Here is an 18,658-nt window from a genome sequence, read left to right on the forward strand (position 1 = left end):
AAAAGTAATAAATGTTATTTGCAGTTAACAATTTTCTTTTTTTTTTATTACAATATTTATGGCAAGACTAGGTATATACACATAGTTTTACAGGTAAAGCAAGGCTGCACAGCTAGCTAAATATATAACAAAAGAATAATATCATATTTTCCCACCGGGCATGTATTCGAATGACAGACGTACCTACAGATTACAGATGTTTGTAGTCTTCAGACAACAAACGTGTAACAACTCTTTTGAGATGAGATAAGAATTTATCGTGAAACAGTTTTGAATCGAGATTGTTTATATTATTATTCTATTTACTCTCGAAAAGAGGTAGTAGCAGTTGACTTATTACAAATATACAGAGATAAATGCGTGATTTTGTTTGTAAACTTGACAATTGACAATCTAGGAAATTTATCTTTCTACTATATAAAAATAAGTCGGGTTTTCCTTCCTGACGCTATAACTCCAGAACGCAGGAACCGATTTCCACGGTTTTGCATTCGTTGGAAAGATCTTGGGCTCCGTGAGGTTTATAGCAAAGAAAATTCAGGAAAAATTTTAACAGAAAAGCGGGAAAATAATTTTTCACATACAGCCATCTGGTGGCGAAACGGAGTTCGCCGGGTTTGCTAGTTTTATTTAAAAATGAGTGATAGAAACAGAGTATGCAATATACTGCATTAAGAAGTCGCGTTAGCCCGAGTCTTCAAAAATTATTGAACTATCACATGAAGGTGCGACTGTACTTTCGTAATCCTACTAATATTAAATATATGCGAAAGTTTGTAAGGATGTGTGTGTGTTTGTGTTTGTTGCTCTTTCACGCAAAAACTACTGAACCGATTGCAATGAAATTTGGTACGTAGACGGCTGGACAACTGGTAAAACATATAGGCAAAATTTTTATCCCGATATTCCTACGGGATACGGACTTACGCGGTTGAAACCGCGGGGCGCAGCTAGTATATCTATACATCGGATAATATTTTACCACATCGAAACTGCCGAACATGCCAAATATGGTTTCGAATTAATTGCAAGCCGTTGAAAGGCGATCAATATCGATTTCTCGCTAAGCAAATTTTGTTTGTTTTCAATTTGAACACGTTGCAAAGAGTTGTGAAATTATAATCCAAATACCTTTGGTCTGACCTTATTTTAACATTACTTTGGCAGGTGGTAATTGATGCAATATGCAATGAAAACAAGGCCGCAACTGCGAAATGGTTATTTCGCATATATGCTATTTTATTCCACATATTATGTATGTCGTAGTTAGTTATGCAGGTTTCAGGCCGTAGATTCTTAGTCATACTTATATTCCGGTCATATCTATGAACATATTAAATGAGGATATTATCTATTAAATAGTTTTTCTAATAGTAGTATATCGTAGTTTATATATAAGTACGATAAAAAATCCACTATCATTCATGGGTATGTAAACGAATAACCATAGTTCAATACGGAATGTGTAAACAAAAATATAAAGTGTGTACCTTCTAGTTAAACTAGTTTTACATTTGCCAGTATGTAATATTTTTAATTTATTTCTTTATATATAGCGTGCTGCTTCCCCCAGCTTCGTTCGGTTTGACGATATAAAAACAGTTCACCTTACTCGGTAATAACATAACATTCCACTGGCTAAATACACGTGAATCGATTTTATTAAGGTTATAGTTTAATTCATAGCTAACATATAAACAATATTTTGTCTGTATAAAATTAGTACGTATCTTTATTATATAGTATTTTATTGACCTATATTTTTTTCAATGAATATGTGTATATCTATATTATTTCGCATTCTCTTAAGTGGCGAAAACGTGAGAGTGAGAGAGGAAAACGGAGAAATATAAAACGCAGAGATTTTAATCCTTCGCCTTAGCAACCGTGTATGCAGATAAATATCTACTGAACGCGGTCACATAGTCCGCTATCGTGTGACATATTACGAGTTGATTACCTCTATATTAGCGATTCTATTATCGTTCATTCAATCCTTTAAATCGGTCAATCGTTCGCCTGTCCCATTGTACACTTACGTCACTAGCATTAAGATGTCCATTGACAGAGCTCGTTCATTGATTGATGAAGCGTACCGGTCTTGCCTTTGGCTGAATTGATGGTGCTATTGTTTGAAATGATAATCTGATTTTAAAGCGGAGATTAGTTATCAATTTGGGTGCTTTAGTTTCAGTATTTTCTTGTGTTTGATTTTACGCGAGTATTATACATTTAGAAATTAAAAACTTTTTAACGGATTTTCGGTCCACGCTCACTGCAAAGTGTTCGAAACGTCGGGTTAATAATATAATGAATAAATCGCGTTTAAAATCCGTTAAAGAGTTTTAATTTCTACTTTAGTTTTTTTTTCATTTGTGACTCATACGTTAAAGATTAAACATGCAAGCGAAATGCGATCTTACAGCCATTTATTTAATCGCTTCCCGGCGACCTGCAACATGCGAACAAATAATAGATTTGTTACAAACTAGCTTTAAATAGTGGCGGCTCAGAGATTTAGACCTTGGATTTAATTGAAAAGTTTTGGTTTTCAAACCGGAAGGACGGACAAAAATAATCGACTTTTCAATTTATCTGGACATTATCTATATCACTACTATTCGAAACGGCAAAAGGAAACATCGTGAGGCAGCTGGCATGTCCCAAAATGAAAAGTTCTAAGACAATTAACATCCCGGACATATGGCCTGAAACCTCATATGAGTGTGTCTCTGCAGTGGGCACAAATATGGACTGATGATGATACGAGTATGTCAGTGCTGTAAAGTAAACGATTTCCGATTGACAAATATAAACCATACATCGTAAAGCTATCCCGTTAAATTTATATCAATTTCTAATTACATTGTCAGTCCACGATCCTATAAATTATAATCAAACCAATGTTTAATATTTCACGCCATTTATATTCAGTTTTTTTTGTCGTGTAACGACTAACAAACAGCTGATAATTTATTACATATTAGTTTGTTTGATAGAGACGTTTATTGCAATCGTATCTTTTCCCATCATAGAAACTGTATTATGTTATAAAACCTGTTGGACAAAGGTGCCGCTGCCGCGGGCTGCGACTTTAATAATGTGTTGCTAAAATTAATAATACTGGTTTTAGTGCAAAATGTGTTATAGTTTTCTAGCTGATACGTGTGGCTGCATACGCGCTAAATGGGCCTGAGGGCAAGTCTCAGTGTTTTCGTTTGAAATTTTTGTCATTGTTTGTTTGTCGTTTGTTCGTCATCATTCGTTTTATTAAGCGATTTAAAAGCGATAGGAAAATAAATCCTTTCTACAAAGAAAGGTTACCGACGTCCCGGGTTGTGATAGGTACTTATCCAGATTCTTACTGGAACGACATGTCATCAGTTTCCTAAAAAAAAGTCAGTCGCTTGAGAACCTAAGCAGTACAACAAACGTTATAAATAACCTATCGAAAATTGAGATGATTTTTTGGCTATCGCTTTCGGGAACGTCGGTTGACAAAAGTTTGAATAGCATTTCCCAATTATTATATACAAAAAAAAAACAACATTAAATAATTTATGCCGTTTCTACAGAACAAAAAAACTATATGTAACATATCACTTCGGGGAGGAACAAGAAATGTGTTGAAAAATCTTTCAGTTTAAATATTAGACCAAACAAAGCCGATATGGCTCCAAACAAAGTCGATGAATTATTTATATTTAAACGCTGTTAACATCCATTACGTAAGGTATAAACTTATTTCGCACGCAAGTCGTATTATCTCGTAGGTACTTCAAAAACATTTAACAATAATTGCAAACAATTTCCCTCCGCCAGCGGTGTAGGCTCATTACGAATAAAGCGCCGACTCACATCACAACTTCGAGCAAGAATGGCTAACAAAATGACATGGCCGTAATAACTCTAGGTAATGTTCCACACGTTACTCCACATGCTTGAACCTATGCATGCATATTGTTGTTGACTCTAATAACACTTATTTTACTCGTTTAAAATTTGTTCTATCTTATCAAATTGTTAATATATCAGCAGTCCTACACATACAGCCTATGTCGCTTAGTGAAAAGGAATCTGTCAGATGGTAAATGAACTTTTGGAATCGGTCGGTCGGTTGTCGGTGTCGGTAATACAGCATACACATAAAAACACAAAATAATTAAAATAATTGTTTTTAACAAAAACATAACCGCCATCAAATTGTCTGAACTATATCAAATTTAAATGGGACCTAATGGCAGGCACGAGCTTTCAAATAAAAAAAGAATAACAAATATCGATTCACCCAGCAAAAAGTTATGAGGTAACAAACAAAAAATACAGTCGACTTAACCTCATTATTATATACTAGCTGCTCCCGGCAAACGCTGTTCTGCCTTACCTCATTTAGGGTTAGGAAAAATAGATGTTGGCCGATTCTCATAGATACCGGATAAGCACAAAAAATTTCATCAAAATCGGTCAAGCCGTTTCGGAGGAGTATGGCAACGAAAACTGTGACACGAGAATTTTATATATTAGATTTGTAAAAATTCGGTTTACGGAATACCTGGTCCATTTTCACCAAATATCTGACCACATTAATCTATTTAATAACATCATTTCCTTAGCACACGTTTGCGCAAGTCTCGGGATTGTGTGGCTGGAACATGAAACGGCCACATTTCCACGGTTGCCTGCCTGCGACCACAAATGAGTTCCGCGTGTCACGAGTGTGTATACCAAGCTTTATTGCTTCGAGATTTATTACTTTGTTATTACTATTTTACTATTTATTAAGGAGCGTGAATTTAATGTTCCCAAAGAGGTATTTTTCTTCTATTTCGTTGGTTTAAAGTAAAAGAATTGTTACTTTTTTTATTCTCAATAGACACGTTTAATGTTTATGATCTGCATTTTTATGTCGTGGAATAATGGGTTTGTTTAAAGAAATCAAGTGCCTCACCATTAGTATAAAAATTAACCATAAAAATTCGCACCAAGTTTTAGGACATTTATATCTATTTAACATGTTTTTGTAGTCTTCTAGTCAACAAGGACTAGACGAATGGGTCGGATTATACTTTTGTATTTTCGAATCATGATGTTGTTTGTAATTAACAAAAAAATTTATAATTAGTAAGAAGTGATTGAAATAAGAAGAATTAGAGATTTCGTTTTTGTTCCTCCTAGCCGGTACTTATGAATAAACGTTAGTGATGTATGCGTGAAATTTAAGAAATTTGGCATGTAGGTTATGGTAGATGTTATGACGTAGGTATCCGCTCAGAGACGATTTTGATAAATTCTACCCCAAAAGGCATAAAATAGGGGATAAAGTTTGTACCATGAATATTAATTAATACCGCGAGGGCGAAGCTGCGGGCAACAGCTAATTCGCGTAGAAGTCTACTAGCTGCGCCCCGCGGTTTCACCCGCATAAGTTCGTATCCCGTAGGAATATCGGGATAAAAAGTTGCCTGTATATTATTCCAGTTGTCCAGCTGTCTACTTATCAAATTTCATTGCAATCGATTCTGTAGTTTTTGCCTGAGAGAGCAACAAACACACATCCTTACAAACTTTCGCATTTATAATATTAGTAGGATTAACAAACAACTCAGCTATCGGTCTACCGTCAAGCAATGAGAGTGGTATAATTAGTTCACAGGCGTAGCGGTTATAAACCCTGATAGCATATCAAATAATTCGCTTCGCTCACGTTCGTGATATGAAATGAAATGCTCTTCCTGGAAAGCGTTGCTTTTATTGATGGAAATTCATTAAAAAGTGTATTGATGGTTTGAGTACCATCCACATAAAATCGGAAGGGTGGCAAGCATAAAATCCTCAAAGCGGGTGAGGAGTGATGGGTGTGTTTATTAACCATAGAATAATTCGACTGCATATCTTATATGTCATATATATATATATATATATATATATATATATATATATATATATATATATATATATATATATATATATATATATATATATATATATATATATATATATATAATTGGAATGTCGGGCGATTCGCTCCAACGATTTTCATGAAATTTAGTATATAGGGGGTTTCGGGGGCGATAAATCGATCTAGCTAGGAATCTTTTTTAAAAAATGTCATTTTCTTGTTTTTTTTTCCTGACATCTATTGGTGAATAATAATACTATTTTGCTTCGTAGTTAGCTGGACAACTGAAATAACACATAGGCACTTTTTATACCGATATTCCTACGGGATACGGACTTACGCGGTTTCAACTTCGGGTCACAGCTAGTGTATTAATAATAATAAAAAAATTATTGCCAAAAATTATTTTAGCTTGCTTAAATATGAGTTATAGAATGCAAAATTTATTAGTTAAATTAGATGAAAGACTCCGCTGCCGCTAGAAGCCAAGACCTGTAATACAGCACCAATTGCTTTTTGGTTGTTTATTTGATTTCAGCGTGGCTTTTAAACAGATTGGCGAGATTCTTTTTAGGTTTTCATGTAACATTGTTGTCATTCGGTCGTCGTTTGGATTGTGGATGGTTACCTCCATGGATATCGGGGACATTTTTGCAGAAACAGATCAATTTTAAATGCAGTAGTATATACGCAATGCTTCGTTAATGGCATCGAATTTTGAAAATGTTTCGTTTCAATTGGAAGGAGCGCTAAGATGTCATGTCTATGAGGTGCGTAATGCGTTTACCTTCATTTGTTTTTCTTTTGCATTTTACTTTAGTTTGTATTGCTAGCTGCGCCCCGCGTAAGTCCGTATCCCGTAGGAATATCGGGATGAAAAGTTGCCTTTATATAATTCCAGTAGTCCAGCTATCTACGTACCAAATTCCATTGCAATCAGTTCAGTAGTTTTTGCGTGAAAGAGCAAAAAACACACACACGTCCTTACGAACTTTCGCATTTATAATATTAGTAGGATATGATAGTACCTAGGATTAGTAGGATTGACAAAAAACGAGTATATGTGTTCAATTAATCAGGCGATTTACAGTCAATTCCAGTTTCGATATCGAATATCAAATGGCGTCCATCATAAGTCAAAATAAAAACATCGTGATTCACTTTTACATAATCTTCATCGATATTTGTGTGTAGAATTCTGGTTTTTATTTCTGCTACATAAGAGTGTAAATTGCTCGTGCAATTTGCAATTCGTGTCGTTAAATGTGTGCGAGACTTTTGTAACCAACAGTCATATAAAGTCGTGAACGTTTGTTGACCAATAATCGTGTGCCTGAATAGCAAATGACTTTATTTTCAATTATTTATGAGCTTTTTCGGGGTCCCTTGTGAAAGTTGGTAAATCCTTCTAACTTTTTGATGAGCGTTTGCTGACTGATAACGTAAAAAATCCTTCGTTTTGTTTCTCAATTTAAATACTGAGAAATATGTAATGATAAATTTAATTTTTAGTTTTATAGCATTGATATAATGTGTTAATTGTGTTATAATTTATGCTTTTAATAATAAAGCTACCTTAAATGGTTTAATTTTTATAATAGACTAGCGGTCCGCTTAGGTTTTACCTGTGGTGTATGTAATAAAATAAATATGATACGATTGTATAGCATATAGCACTCGGGGAACACGTACATATACAATGGTGAAAGAATTTTTGAAATTGTTTCAGTAGTTTCTGAGATTAGCGGGTTCAAACAAACAAGCTGCTTAGCTCTATATTATAGGTATAGAAAATAATATAGGAAATTATGTGTGTCCAAAGTGATTCCTATAGTATTATATTGTAAAGAATTTAAATTCACTTTACCTATATTTACGATAAATTGCTTGTAAGTCCATTAGTACAAGTAAGTTAACAGAGTCTTTCTTATCTAATTCCAGCAATTACTTAGAATAATCTTAAAACGTTTCCACTTTACGGGGTAAATTAGCAACACAGCTGTTTAATTAGATATATATTTCCCGTTTTATTTTATTACCAATGAATGAGGTTTCTTTTAAAAGAAACATTTTCCACACGTTTAAGACATGTCAATAATGCAATTCGCATTCGCAGTAAATGTGAATAAAACAGATAAAATCTACGTCTTCGCGATTTAATGCACATTTCTTGAATACATTATAATTTTATGTCTAAATACATTTTGCACGGGATTTGCGCAGGAACTATTGGAATGTCTTTTTTTATTCTTATGATTATGCTAGCTGCGCCCCGCGGTTTCACCCGCGTAAGTCCGTATCCCATAGGAATATCGGGATAAAAAGTTGCCTATATGTTATTCCGGTTGACCAGCTGTCTACTTACCAAATTTCATTGCAATCGGTTCAGTGGTTTTTGCGTGAAAGAGCAACAAACGCACACACATCCGTACAAACTTTCGCATTTATAATATTAGTAGGATTAGTAGGACAGTAGGAAGTTACTGCCAACGTTGCAGGCAAACTAACTTGTTGTAAATATATTTAACAGTTAGTTATATTTAACAGTAATTATTTAGTACAGTTGACTGTATGTTTTCTTTTATTTGCCAAATGGCTTGTAATAAGAAGTATTTCTATTTTTATGGTTATGAGAAGGAGTTATTATTATATGTTTTATAGTCTACAATATAACCTATCAACAGTTTGTAATTTTAAAAAAATTATGTAAATTCTCTTTAGTAGATTCATACGATTGACCGATATGCAGTCACATCCAGACTCAGAAACATTCGCAGGACGAGATCAGCAGTAAGCGGTCAGTCGACTTTCCACAGTTTAGCATATTTTCGTTAAAAAATTAACAGCGCGCGCGCAGAAAGGCAATGTTTAATTTAAAACACGAGTGATAGTTACCAACCGGGCAATTTCGAAGCGAAAGAGGGAAATATTCGTTCATTTAAAGGGCGCCACCGCTTGATTGGATGATTGACGTGGCCATATCGGGATGAAAAATAAGAAATATCGTAATAACATGTTGGTCGTAAACAGAGTCCCTTATTAATATTAACAAGCGGTATAATACACCACTCTGTATTCAAGGTACGGTGTGCGCTTGTTTCTTTTTCGTAATAATTTTCAAGAGGACAAATATTGAATGATATTTTATGGCTTGCGCGGTGTAGGTGCTATGCTGTGATAGTGCCTGTGGAATAGTTTGCATTTAAATTGGTGACAGCGTGTTGATGACAGCGTATAGTTAACAGTATGTTATTCACTTTATAGTTATTGTTTAGAAGCATATTTGTCTATCGTGAAGCTGGTTAGTTAGTGATGTTATGTGTATTTTTGTACAGAATCGTGTTATTTATATAAATTTATGTTATTAATGCGAACGTAAATGTTCTTCAGTTATAAACGGTGTATGCAAACTTGTGAAGTGTATAAAATAGACCATACAAATTACTAATACAAAATAGACTTAAAAAATATCTTACAATGTATATTTATTTGAGAAAGATAATTATGTTATTTCTAGTACGCTTGATACAAAGTACCAGGATCCCTCTTAAATTAGCGTTCAGAACAAAAAGATTCAAACATCACGTTCTCAAGATAGCATTGTTAAACAAATTGCATCGCGAACCGGCCGCGCCGCGAGCCATCCAGCGACCACTCAAACGAGACTTGAAAAAATATTAATCGACCGCCAATTTACGGTTATAGTAAATGCATAATTGGACCCCTCGACTTGCAAACTCGCCAACGCTTTTATGCGAAACATATGCACGAGGTAAAGAGGTGACAATTTTTTAATATGCAGTAGTCAGGTTGGTTCGTGTGCTCCTGTGAAACTCGACGGCGGAATTTATTTTGTGATTGATGCAGGTGCATTGAACTTTTTTTTTGAACAACTGTTTTCATCATCGTTGAAGTGATGGTGATTAATTGTTTCTTGATACAAGCAATTAATCATAGGCGGTTACTTACATTACGAATTTACCAACGTCTCTCCGGTTTACAGTTACCATTACTTATCGTCACGTCAACGTTGAATTACTGACGCATATTAAATAACTTCGCCGCCTAGAGATTTAGATTTCAATATTATTATTCAAAGTATCATTCACGATGGCTTGTTTATTATTCTCAAAGGTATTTACCCTAAACAATACAACAGAGTCATTTACCTAAGGCCGGTGAATGCCAGAATCGACTTCGAAACAGTTTTAACTGACTTGCTTGTAATGACAATAATAACTAGTAAATTAATATTTAATATTGAGTATTAGTCATTGATAGTTTTAAACTAAGCAATTAGTTACAACTAGTTTTGACTAGGAAAAACGTGTTTAAACGAAAAACTGATTTAACGGTAACATACGTATAAAGTCTTAATTTTTATTTTTTATTTTTATGTTGAACTATTGACTTTCTTTAATTGCAATAGGTAAAACATGAATCTATTCACAACCAAACTGAGCTTATATATTTACATTAGGTACCAATATATGTTTAATTCGTGTTTGTGATATCGTATCTATTTCATGTTGTTGTGTGTTCTTGATTATTAATCTTAATGTTTTCTTTGTCTGCAGGTGTGCAAGCCAGACATAGACTGCTCATTGCCAGAAAACAAGTGGCGCTATATCGAGAAGTTCACCTGCCTCGGCGACGACACCAAACTCTTGAAGGAGATGAGGCTGTCCTTCCCCAGCGGCCATTCTTCCTTCTCTGCGTATACTATGATCTATTTCGCTGTAAGTGACGTGAAGTGATTTTATTGAAGAAAATCTAATCAAATAGTCATTAAATGCCTGGTAGTTTCATGAATTCTCCACATTCATAATTTCCTTTTTAAATATTTTATGATAGATATATGTATTAAATATTTTTATTGATGATTAATTTTCTTATTTTAAGTCTGTACCACTGCGTGACTCAAAGAAGTGTTTCTTTTCTCTAATTCCATAAGTTTGGCAAGCTACGATACTACCTCAATCTATTCTCATTCAAAAATCATCTCAATTCCAGCTTTACCTACAAAAGCGTTTCCTCTGGCGCGGTTCCAAGCTCCTCCGACATTTGATACAGTTCGTGCTGGTCATGATGGCCTGGTACACGGTGATGACGCGCGTGTCCGACTATAAGCATCATTGGAGCGACGTGCTCGCTGGTTTCACAATTGGCATGCTCGCGGCCGTCGTTGTGGTAACTATCTTCCTATGTTTATGATGCCCCGGTATATAGAGTTTTAAGGATAAATTAATAACGAATTCTCCTGAACTCATTCTACATACAGCCAAGTTTAAACTCACCACTTATTCCACAGTTCGCATTCATCTCCGACCTCCGCAAAACGTCCCGAAGGCAGAGCGGTGGACATGACAGCGAGTTGACCACCAACGGCAACACCCGCACCGCGCCCAGCTGGCAAGTCTGACCACCAACCCCCCAGGGAGATAACGCAGGGGAGGGGGCATGACACTTACCCACCATCTCCCTATATACGGACTTTTAATACGCATTGGACAGTTGTGAAATTCTCTCGAAAGTACTGAGATATCGCGGTCTCGAAGGACCAACTCTGGGACATATTGGTAACGTTTTTCGAAGTTATGTTTTAATATTTGAATATTTGACTGATAAACGAATTTTAAAGGACTCGAGCGATTAGATTTAATTGAGTGTTCATAATGGTCTTGAGATTTCTCGAAGGTTCCGTTTTATTTTATCGGCCTAACATAGTTGAAATTACCTAATAGTTATAAGGGGGTTTTTAGGTTAGGCGACATATATTTATATAGAAATTTTATTGATAAATAAGCACTGAAAGACCGAAATGGACTGATAATCGTTATCATATCAAAATTTTAACACCAATGGGGAATTTTATTATTATTATGTCTACAAGGTATTCTAAACAAAAGCTACTTAGAAATCGAGCAAAATGAAGCTACATTTTCATGTCTTCCATACAAATGATTAACTTGGTGTTTTATAAGGCCATTTGTCCACATGTCATGTCCCGACACATGTAGCATATGATTTATGAATGCCCATAAAATGGCTAAGAGATATTGAACTTTAACTTATTTTTTATTTAGGTTCAAAGTTGGATGGTAATTGGCGTTGAATAATTCTATGGATACGAATGAGCTTTATGGTGCATGTTAGTTGATTTTAGCTGTAAACGAGATTTATGAATACGATATGAGAGGTAATTGCTTAGCTACTTTTCCCCCACCAGAATAGGGCCCCAATTCCAACTTTTTAGAGGGGGCCCCAACTTTTTGAGGCCCAGCAAATATCGAAATGCTGTCTTTAACTAATTTTATCAACTGACCATGAACCACTTTACAATTTCATTTTTAGTAAACTTATCTACAAAGTTAACTAACAACTGTTAGCCTTGCTGCTGGTGATAATGAGCTGATAATATAGTACATACGTTTATATGAACTCATTTTTACGTTTTATTTCTAGAAACAGTTGGCAGTCTCGTTGCCCCAACTTTCTTTATACTTTTTCATTTTTCCTTTGCAGTAAGCAAATATTGCCCCGGGGCCCCTAATTTGATAGCAATGCTAAGTCGTTACAAATCATAAATCTCGTTCAACAGTTACATACTTCATTATTATGCAGTTTTATTGATCGGAACCATTTATTGCCAACGCATACTACGTCGGTACAAATTGCACCTATAGACTAAAGTAAAGACACCCGTATTTACCAACATATTATGTATATACTTAAATTTCCTTTTATCTTTTCAATTTTTTTTTCAGATTTTTCTATCTTCTTGGTATAATTTTTTTCAAGGCCTATTTCAGTTTAAAACCTGACCGTGTTAACGAAAAATTTGCTAAAATCCTATTCTTCCTTTTTTTACCAAAATTCAATTATTTAAATGACTTTAAAACTTTTCTATATAAATTCTCATACATATAACTTCATATACCATCGAAAAACATAGTATAACATGATGGCAAAGTTTATAAATACGGGCTTTCACCTATCAGTATTTTTAGCTTCATTTTACTACTTACAGAATGCAATTTTAAATGTAGAATTAGTGTTTTACTCTAGGGACAATAAAATTTAAAATAGGAACCATAGAGGTTTAAAAATTGTCTTTGCTATTGATAGATATATGAATAATTGCATAAGTACACTCTACACACTACTTATTGAATTTTGGGGTTTTATTTTTAGTATTTATCGTTTAGTTAATGTTGTTTATGTACAAATTTTTATCTTATTCTCTATGACATACGATTCAAAATAAAAAAACTGTAAAATTGCATTGAAAATATTGTTTAATCAATCATGTTACGTATAAGCTTGTGGCTTATATCTAACATTATTGGTTTCTTTTTAACATATCATATTTAAGTGTGAATGAGACAGACATATAAACCGACAAAATTAGGGAGTCACAATGCCTTAAATAATATATACAAAATTTCTTTTTTTAATTTTCATATGTATATTATAATTTATCGCTCATATTTTTATTTATTTTGCTAGTTATAAGCCATTCTCTGTGCCTTGAAGGCGCGGGAAGTATTTAACTCTGTGATATAGAAGTGTAAATATTGCAGTTAATTTTATAGGTTTTTTAGATTTTTAAGAACAGCTTGGGTGCTTATGCTCTCCTGGTACTATTAAAAGAAATATACTGAAACAATGCGGAAATTATATTGGTTTTTAGTAAAGTGTAGGCCGCAAAGGATTGTTAATAATTTGATGACAATAAATACAAAATTTTATAATATATTGGCCCAAAATCCAGCTTATTGGAATTGAATCTACTCAATGATGTATTTGTGTTCAATGATGTAGTGGTATTATATTATGTAATCAATTTGAAGTTATTTTGTTGTTGCCTCCACTTTGTCTATTGAGATAAACTATAATGACCTTGTAAAACGCAACTAAAAAAATTGCAATTTTATAATATGTATAGTCAGCAACGAAAGTTTATTCATTTGTCAAAATTATGTCATGTCAGTCATGAAGAAATTTGGCAATTAATATTGATATTTGTTTCTTACAGTTTATCAACTGTAAGTTTTATGCATATTTTACTACTTTCGTTGTTGACCTTTCTTTTTTTTTTTGCGGCCAAAAATTGTTATATTTTATTTTACATGAAATTAAAACTATTTATTGTATAATATTCTACTAAATTCTATAATGATGTCTGAAATGGCGGTGCTAAATACTTGAACAGTTTCCCATTTTATCTTTAAAACTACGTATCTATAATGTGTTATTGTTTATTTTATCTCAATTCACAGATTCCTCAATAAAAGTAATACTGTCTTAAAAATATCAATAAAAGTAATACTGTCTTGATTAATAAAAAAGGATTATTTACTTGTTTTTCACATATTTCATAATATAAAAGTGTAAATTTTTTCATTGATTTTGTAACGTTTTTCTTCAAAATAATTTAATAATAATATAACCTTAAAAATCTGTATTCGAGAAATAGAAAGCATTTAGGAATTGAAAAATATGTATTCAAGTGTTCTTTATTACTTTAATGTTTGCATAATAGAAGTAAAACACAATGAGTTGTTTTATATATTTTAGTAGTAAGTAAGTACAATGCACTTATAATTTTAAACTATAGAGGGGAATGCACTGCCTATACTGCACTAGTTTTTGGCAGCTTATTTATTTAAATTTAAGTAATTAGGCAATATTAATGCATAATAAATATTTGTTCTTATTGATATTAGGTTGTTTTATTTCGACACTCATATTATAATTAATGTTATAGCTATACAATACCTAAAATACAGAACGATATCATTATAGGGTCAGAAAAAAGAGACAGAGGAAGGCTTAATTTTCAAAATTGGCTGGATAATATAAAACAGATGGTTTATGGTCCTTGTTTATACTATAATTACTTTTCTTTTTAATTTTTCCTTGAAACGTACCAAATTGAATTAGAAAAGCAAATTATAAAAAAACATCAATAGTACTTCTATTATCTATAGTATGTTATAGTTTAAGTGCCATCTACTGGTAATTTTACGAACTACTCAATAACAGTTAAAATGGTAGATGGCACTGTCATTAAAGGTAAAATTACTCAAGGAAAACAAAATATCTACCTACAACATTTGAAAACTGTTGTTTTCCTAAACCCAACCAACTATCCGGTTGTACTAAATTTGTAATAGTGAAGAGTTACAATAAAATCAATACAAAATTAATCAATTCTCGTAAATGTGAGTCACATCTACCCTACCCTGGCTTACATTTTATCAAGCCTTATCAGATACCAGTTAGATTTCGTCAGTATTGCGAATCGCGCGTATCTTTAATTACAGCACGACCTACAATGATTTCATCTACGTTTTCTACGATATTACCTGAATGATTATTAGTTATTACTAACCTGACTCCTACACCGTTTGAATGAGTAATGCAGAGATCAAGTGAACATTCGTATCCGTTTATTGTTTGAAACATGGCTAGAAATAGTTTGGTGCTGAAAATTGTTTTGGATTTCCTAGCTTTGATAATTGGTAAGTTACCTTTACTTTACATGGAAATAAAAATAAATTGAATGCTGAGAATTACGAATGAAATTTTTGGCTTTTTACTAGATAACAGCATATTTTAGATAAGTTCACACCTCCAACGACACCTGTATAAATATTAAGTCCATTAAGATTGATCAAAAAAATAAAATAAAACGAAACTAAAGGAATTTTAACTCGTACATTGATAATAATTAATTCGTTGATTACAAAGTTATCGTCTACGAGTATAATCTATTTGCTTTTTATGATATGAACCTATCTAAAGTTTTAATTGAATTCCTTTGTAAATACTTACATATTAGTTAATAATACATACTTCTCCGTCCAATTTTAGATCGATTTTAGTACAAATACTTACCTATATGGAAGTTATCATAAATTATTATACAATCATTATTTTTTACTAATGTTACGCTGTTTACACAAAAAAGCGATTAAACGGTTCGCTGCATTCCCTCGATTTCCTTCAAAATGAAGGTTATCTGTAATTTACAGTTAACATTTAAGTAATGATAGAATATTTATAAAAAAAAGAAATTGTTCAGTTTGCTAGCGATCCGCCCCGGCTTCTCCCCTACTGTATGTATATAGCCTATGTCACTCAGTTCAGATGCAGTTTTCTGATGGTGACAGAATAATTGTAATCATCACAGTTCCTGAGATTAGCGCGTTTAAACAAACCAACAACCTCTTCAGCATTATATAATTAGCGTAGATTTAATGATGAATTAGTTGCTATTGCCAAATTAAACAGATTAATAAACTTTACGGCGCTAATGTTTTCACAATCACAGCAGCTAATTTTGTATCTTATAAACAAGAGACTAAGTCTCAGTGTTTGCTGTCCTAAAACTTGTGAGTACGTATTGAAACAGTGCAGGTTTAAACGTCCCTTATAATTTCCAATATAAAGCATAAATCTATTCTAAGACAAAAAAAAGGTACGCGTGTGCGTAAATGTGTAATCATAGAAAATGTTTTATATGATAATTAGATAATTGGATACCAAGATAAAATAATAATAATCTTCAATTCTAGTAGGTACACGATGTGATATTCGGTATCTAACTTCTTTTATATAACAATAATTCGTTTATTTGCTCTAAAATATGATAAAAACAAAAAGTAATTTATAAAGGTGTCATTTCTCAATTAAATTTAAAACTGTTTAAATACAATTAAATTGTCATTACATTCAAGTTAAGATTAGAGAATACAATAATAAATAAGTTTGTCAATTAACTACGTGTCAATAATATCTCGTAACTCGTTGAATGCCCTGACTCTTCTCGTCTTCGTTCCTTAATCAATCTTGTCCACTATTTCTCGAATTGTGACACAGTTTTTGGCTTACCAAGTATTAATAAAACAGTTTAGAAGCTAGTCCAAAGTAAAATAAAAAACTTTCGCTTTGATAAAAGCGAATGTTGATAAGATAATAATTACATACATTCAGTCTGCATTCCAAACACGCTTCGCGTTAGGCAGTATCAAAGTCGATAAAAGCAACATACATATTTTGGGTTTAAAATATTTATAGTTTGCAGATTATTCCAGATGAAAATATAATCGTCGTCATGTAAATTGCTCCCAACAAGTCAAAACCTAAAATATGGCTACTAAAATCCACTATTCACAGTCGTATTCTTGACTACATAATATTTTACTAGTCCTACTGATATTGTGAACAATATGTGAGATGGATGGATGGATATTTGTGAAAATAGATTATTTCGTATCTTACAAGCGTAGCCACAAGCTCGTAAAAACATTTATCTGAATAAATAGCATTTTTTTCACTATAACCTACAAGATTTCTTGAACATAAGAGAGAAAGTTAACTTCCCCAAAGCACATGTAATACAACACATACTGCATACTACACAATATTATCTGTAACAATTTAATTTCATTTATAGTTGCATTCCCACTCCTCGCGTTTGAGCTATGGGCGTCTCCGTACGAGCGAGGCTACTTCGCGGATGATCCTTCCTTACGGTTGCCATACAAAACTCAGACGATATCCGTGGGTCTGCTGGCAGGTCTCGGATTCGCCCTTATGGTTGTTACAGTAAGTAGTTACAGTATATAGTTAGTTAATTTAAGGAGAGTGAGTTCATTTAGAAATTAAAGAACTAAGTCTTCCCGTGACCCCGATTCTCACAACACTGAGAAAAAATGAATTAATTTACCCCTTGAAAATGTTATGATTAATAAATCGCCTAAAATTCATACAATATCCTTAATTTCTAAATGATATCAAATATTTCGTGCTTATATTATATTAAGAGGCAGGCGAATTGATTCAAATCATTACTGATAAGTTATTTGATGTTGTATCATCAAATTATCTCAAATTACAAAATTTCGATTTTAATTCTGCTTAGGTATATTACTTATCAAATAGGTCTTTTAATCACAATTTTGTTTACATTAACCAATTATTACTAAAATAAACCTAATTAATATCGTCAAATAAAATATAAATCAAAGACATTGCCGTGTTACATCAAAATGCGTTCAGTACTTTTAGAATGATTGAACAAACATCCACACGCCCAAATTTTCAAATACATCCGTAATAAAATCTTCACAGATATTAAAACTAATGTACATATAATAAAAAATAGCATTGCTAAAGTTGACTTAATTATTATTTATAGTGTTGATAACTATCTATCTGTCGGGCGATAGTTGTAATATAAATTACATAATTCGTTGATAACTTGGTATTTTACATTTATACATACTTTTAAAAAAATTCCAGAAATTTCTAACCAGAATCTGAAATCGTTCTAGATAATAACTGTGGAAATATCGCGATATGTAAGAGGAAAGTCAGGGGGGGCGAGGTCCCTGGGATTCTGCGAGGTCCCAGGCTGGATCTGGGAAAGCTACGTCGCGATCGGGGTCTTCACGTTCGGCGCGGCCTGCCAACAGCTTGCTGTGACCATCGCCAAGTACGTCATTGGCCGGTTTAGACCACACTTCTTTGATGTGAGTTACCGGTTGAATTTCTTTATACTTCATATATGGTTGTGGGATTTTTGACTATAACCTCTTTTGTATTTTGTCATTTAATGATGTAATCTAAGTTATGGATATGGACAGCCATTTTTTCAACGGTCCCTTTATAATCTTTCTTTAAATATTACCTATTTACTGTAATAAATATGTTCGGGATCAAATTCTATACATTGAAGATATTTAGATT

General features: G+C 33.0%; 2 protein-coding genes across 2 annotated transcripts in view; both read left to right on the top strand.

The window, feature by feature from the left end:
* The window catches only part of LOC119831668 (putative phosphatidate phosphatase), an 82,649-nt gene extending 68,690 nt beyond the window's left edge, over positions 1-13,959 (top strand). Inside the window, exons 4-6 of the mRNA XM_038355113.1 lie at positions 10,477-10,638; positions 10,913-11,089; positions 11,211-13,959. Of these exons, the coding sequence (XP_038211041.1) occupies positions 10,477-10,638; positions 10,913-11,089; positions 11,211-11,321 (450 nt within the window). The 3' untranslated portion in view covers positions 11,322-13,959. The remainder of the gene's footprint in view (positions 1-10,476; positions 10,639-10,912; positions 11,090-11,210) is intronic.
* Positions 13,960-15,067: 1,108 nt separating this feature from the next.
* The window catches only part of LOC119831896 (putative phosphatidate phosphatase), a 4,996-nt gene continuing 1,405 nt past the window's right edge, over positions 15,068-18,658 (top strand). The window contains exons 1-3 of the mRNA XM_038355466.1: positions 15,068-15,426; positions 17,364-17,515; positions 18,244-18,441. Of these exons, the coding sequence (XP_038211394.1) occupies positions 15,369-15,426; positions 17,364-17,515; positions 18,244-18,441 (408 nt within the window). The 5' untranslated portion in view covers positions 15,068-15,368. The remainder of the gene's footprint in view (positions 15,427-17,363; positions 17,516-18,243; positions 18,442-18,658) is intronic.

Source organism: Zerene cesonia, chromosome 14 (genome assembly GCF_012273895.1).
Source record: "Zerene cesonia ecotype Mississippi chromosome 14, Zerene_cesonia_1.1, whole genome shotgun sequence".
In the NCBI taxonomy this organism is placed as follows: domain Eukaryota; kingdom Metazoa; phylum Arthropoda; class Insecta; order Lepidoptera; family Pieridae; genus Zerene; species Zerene cesonia.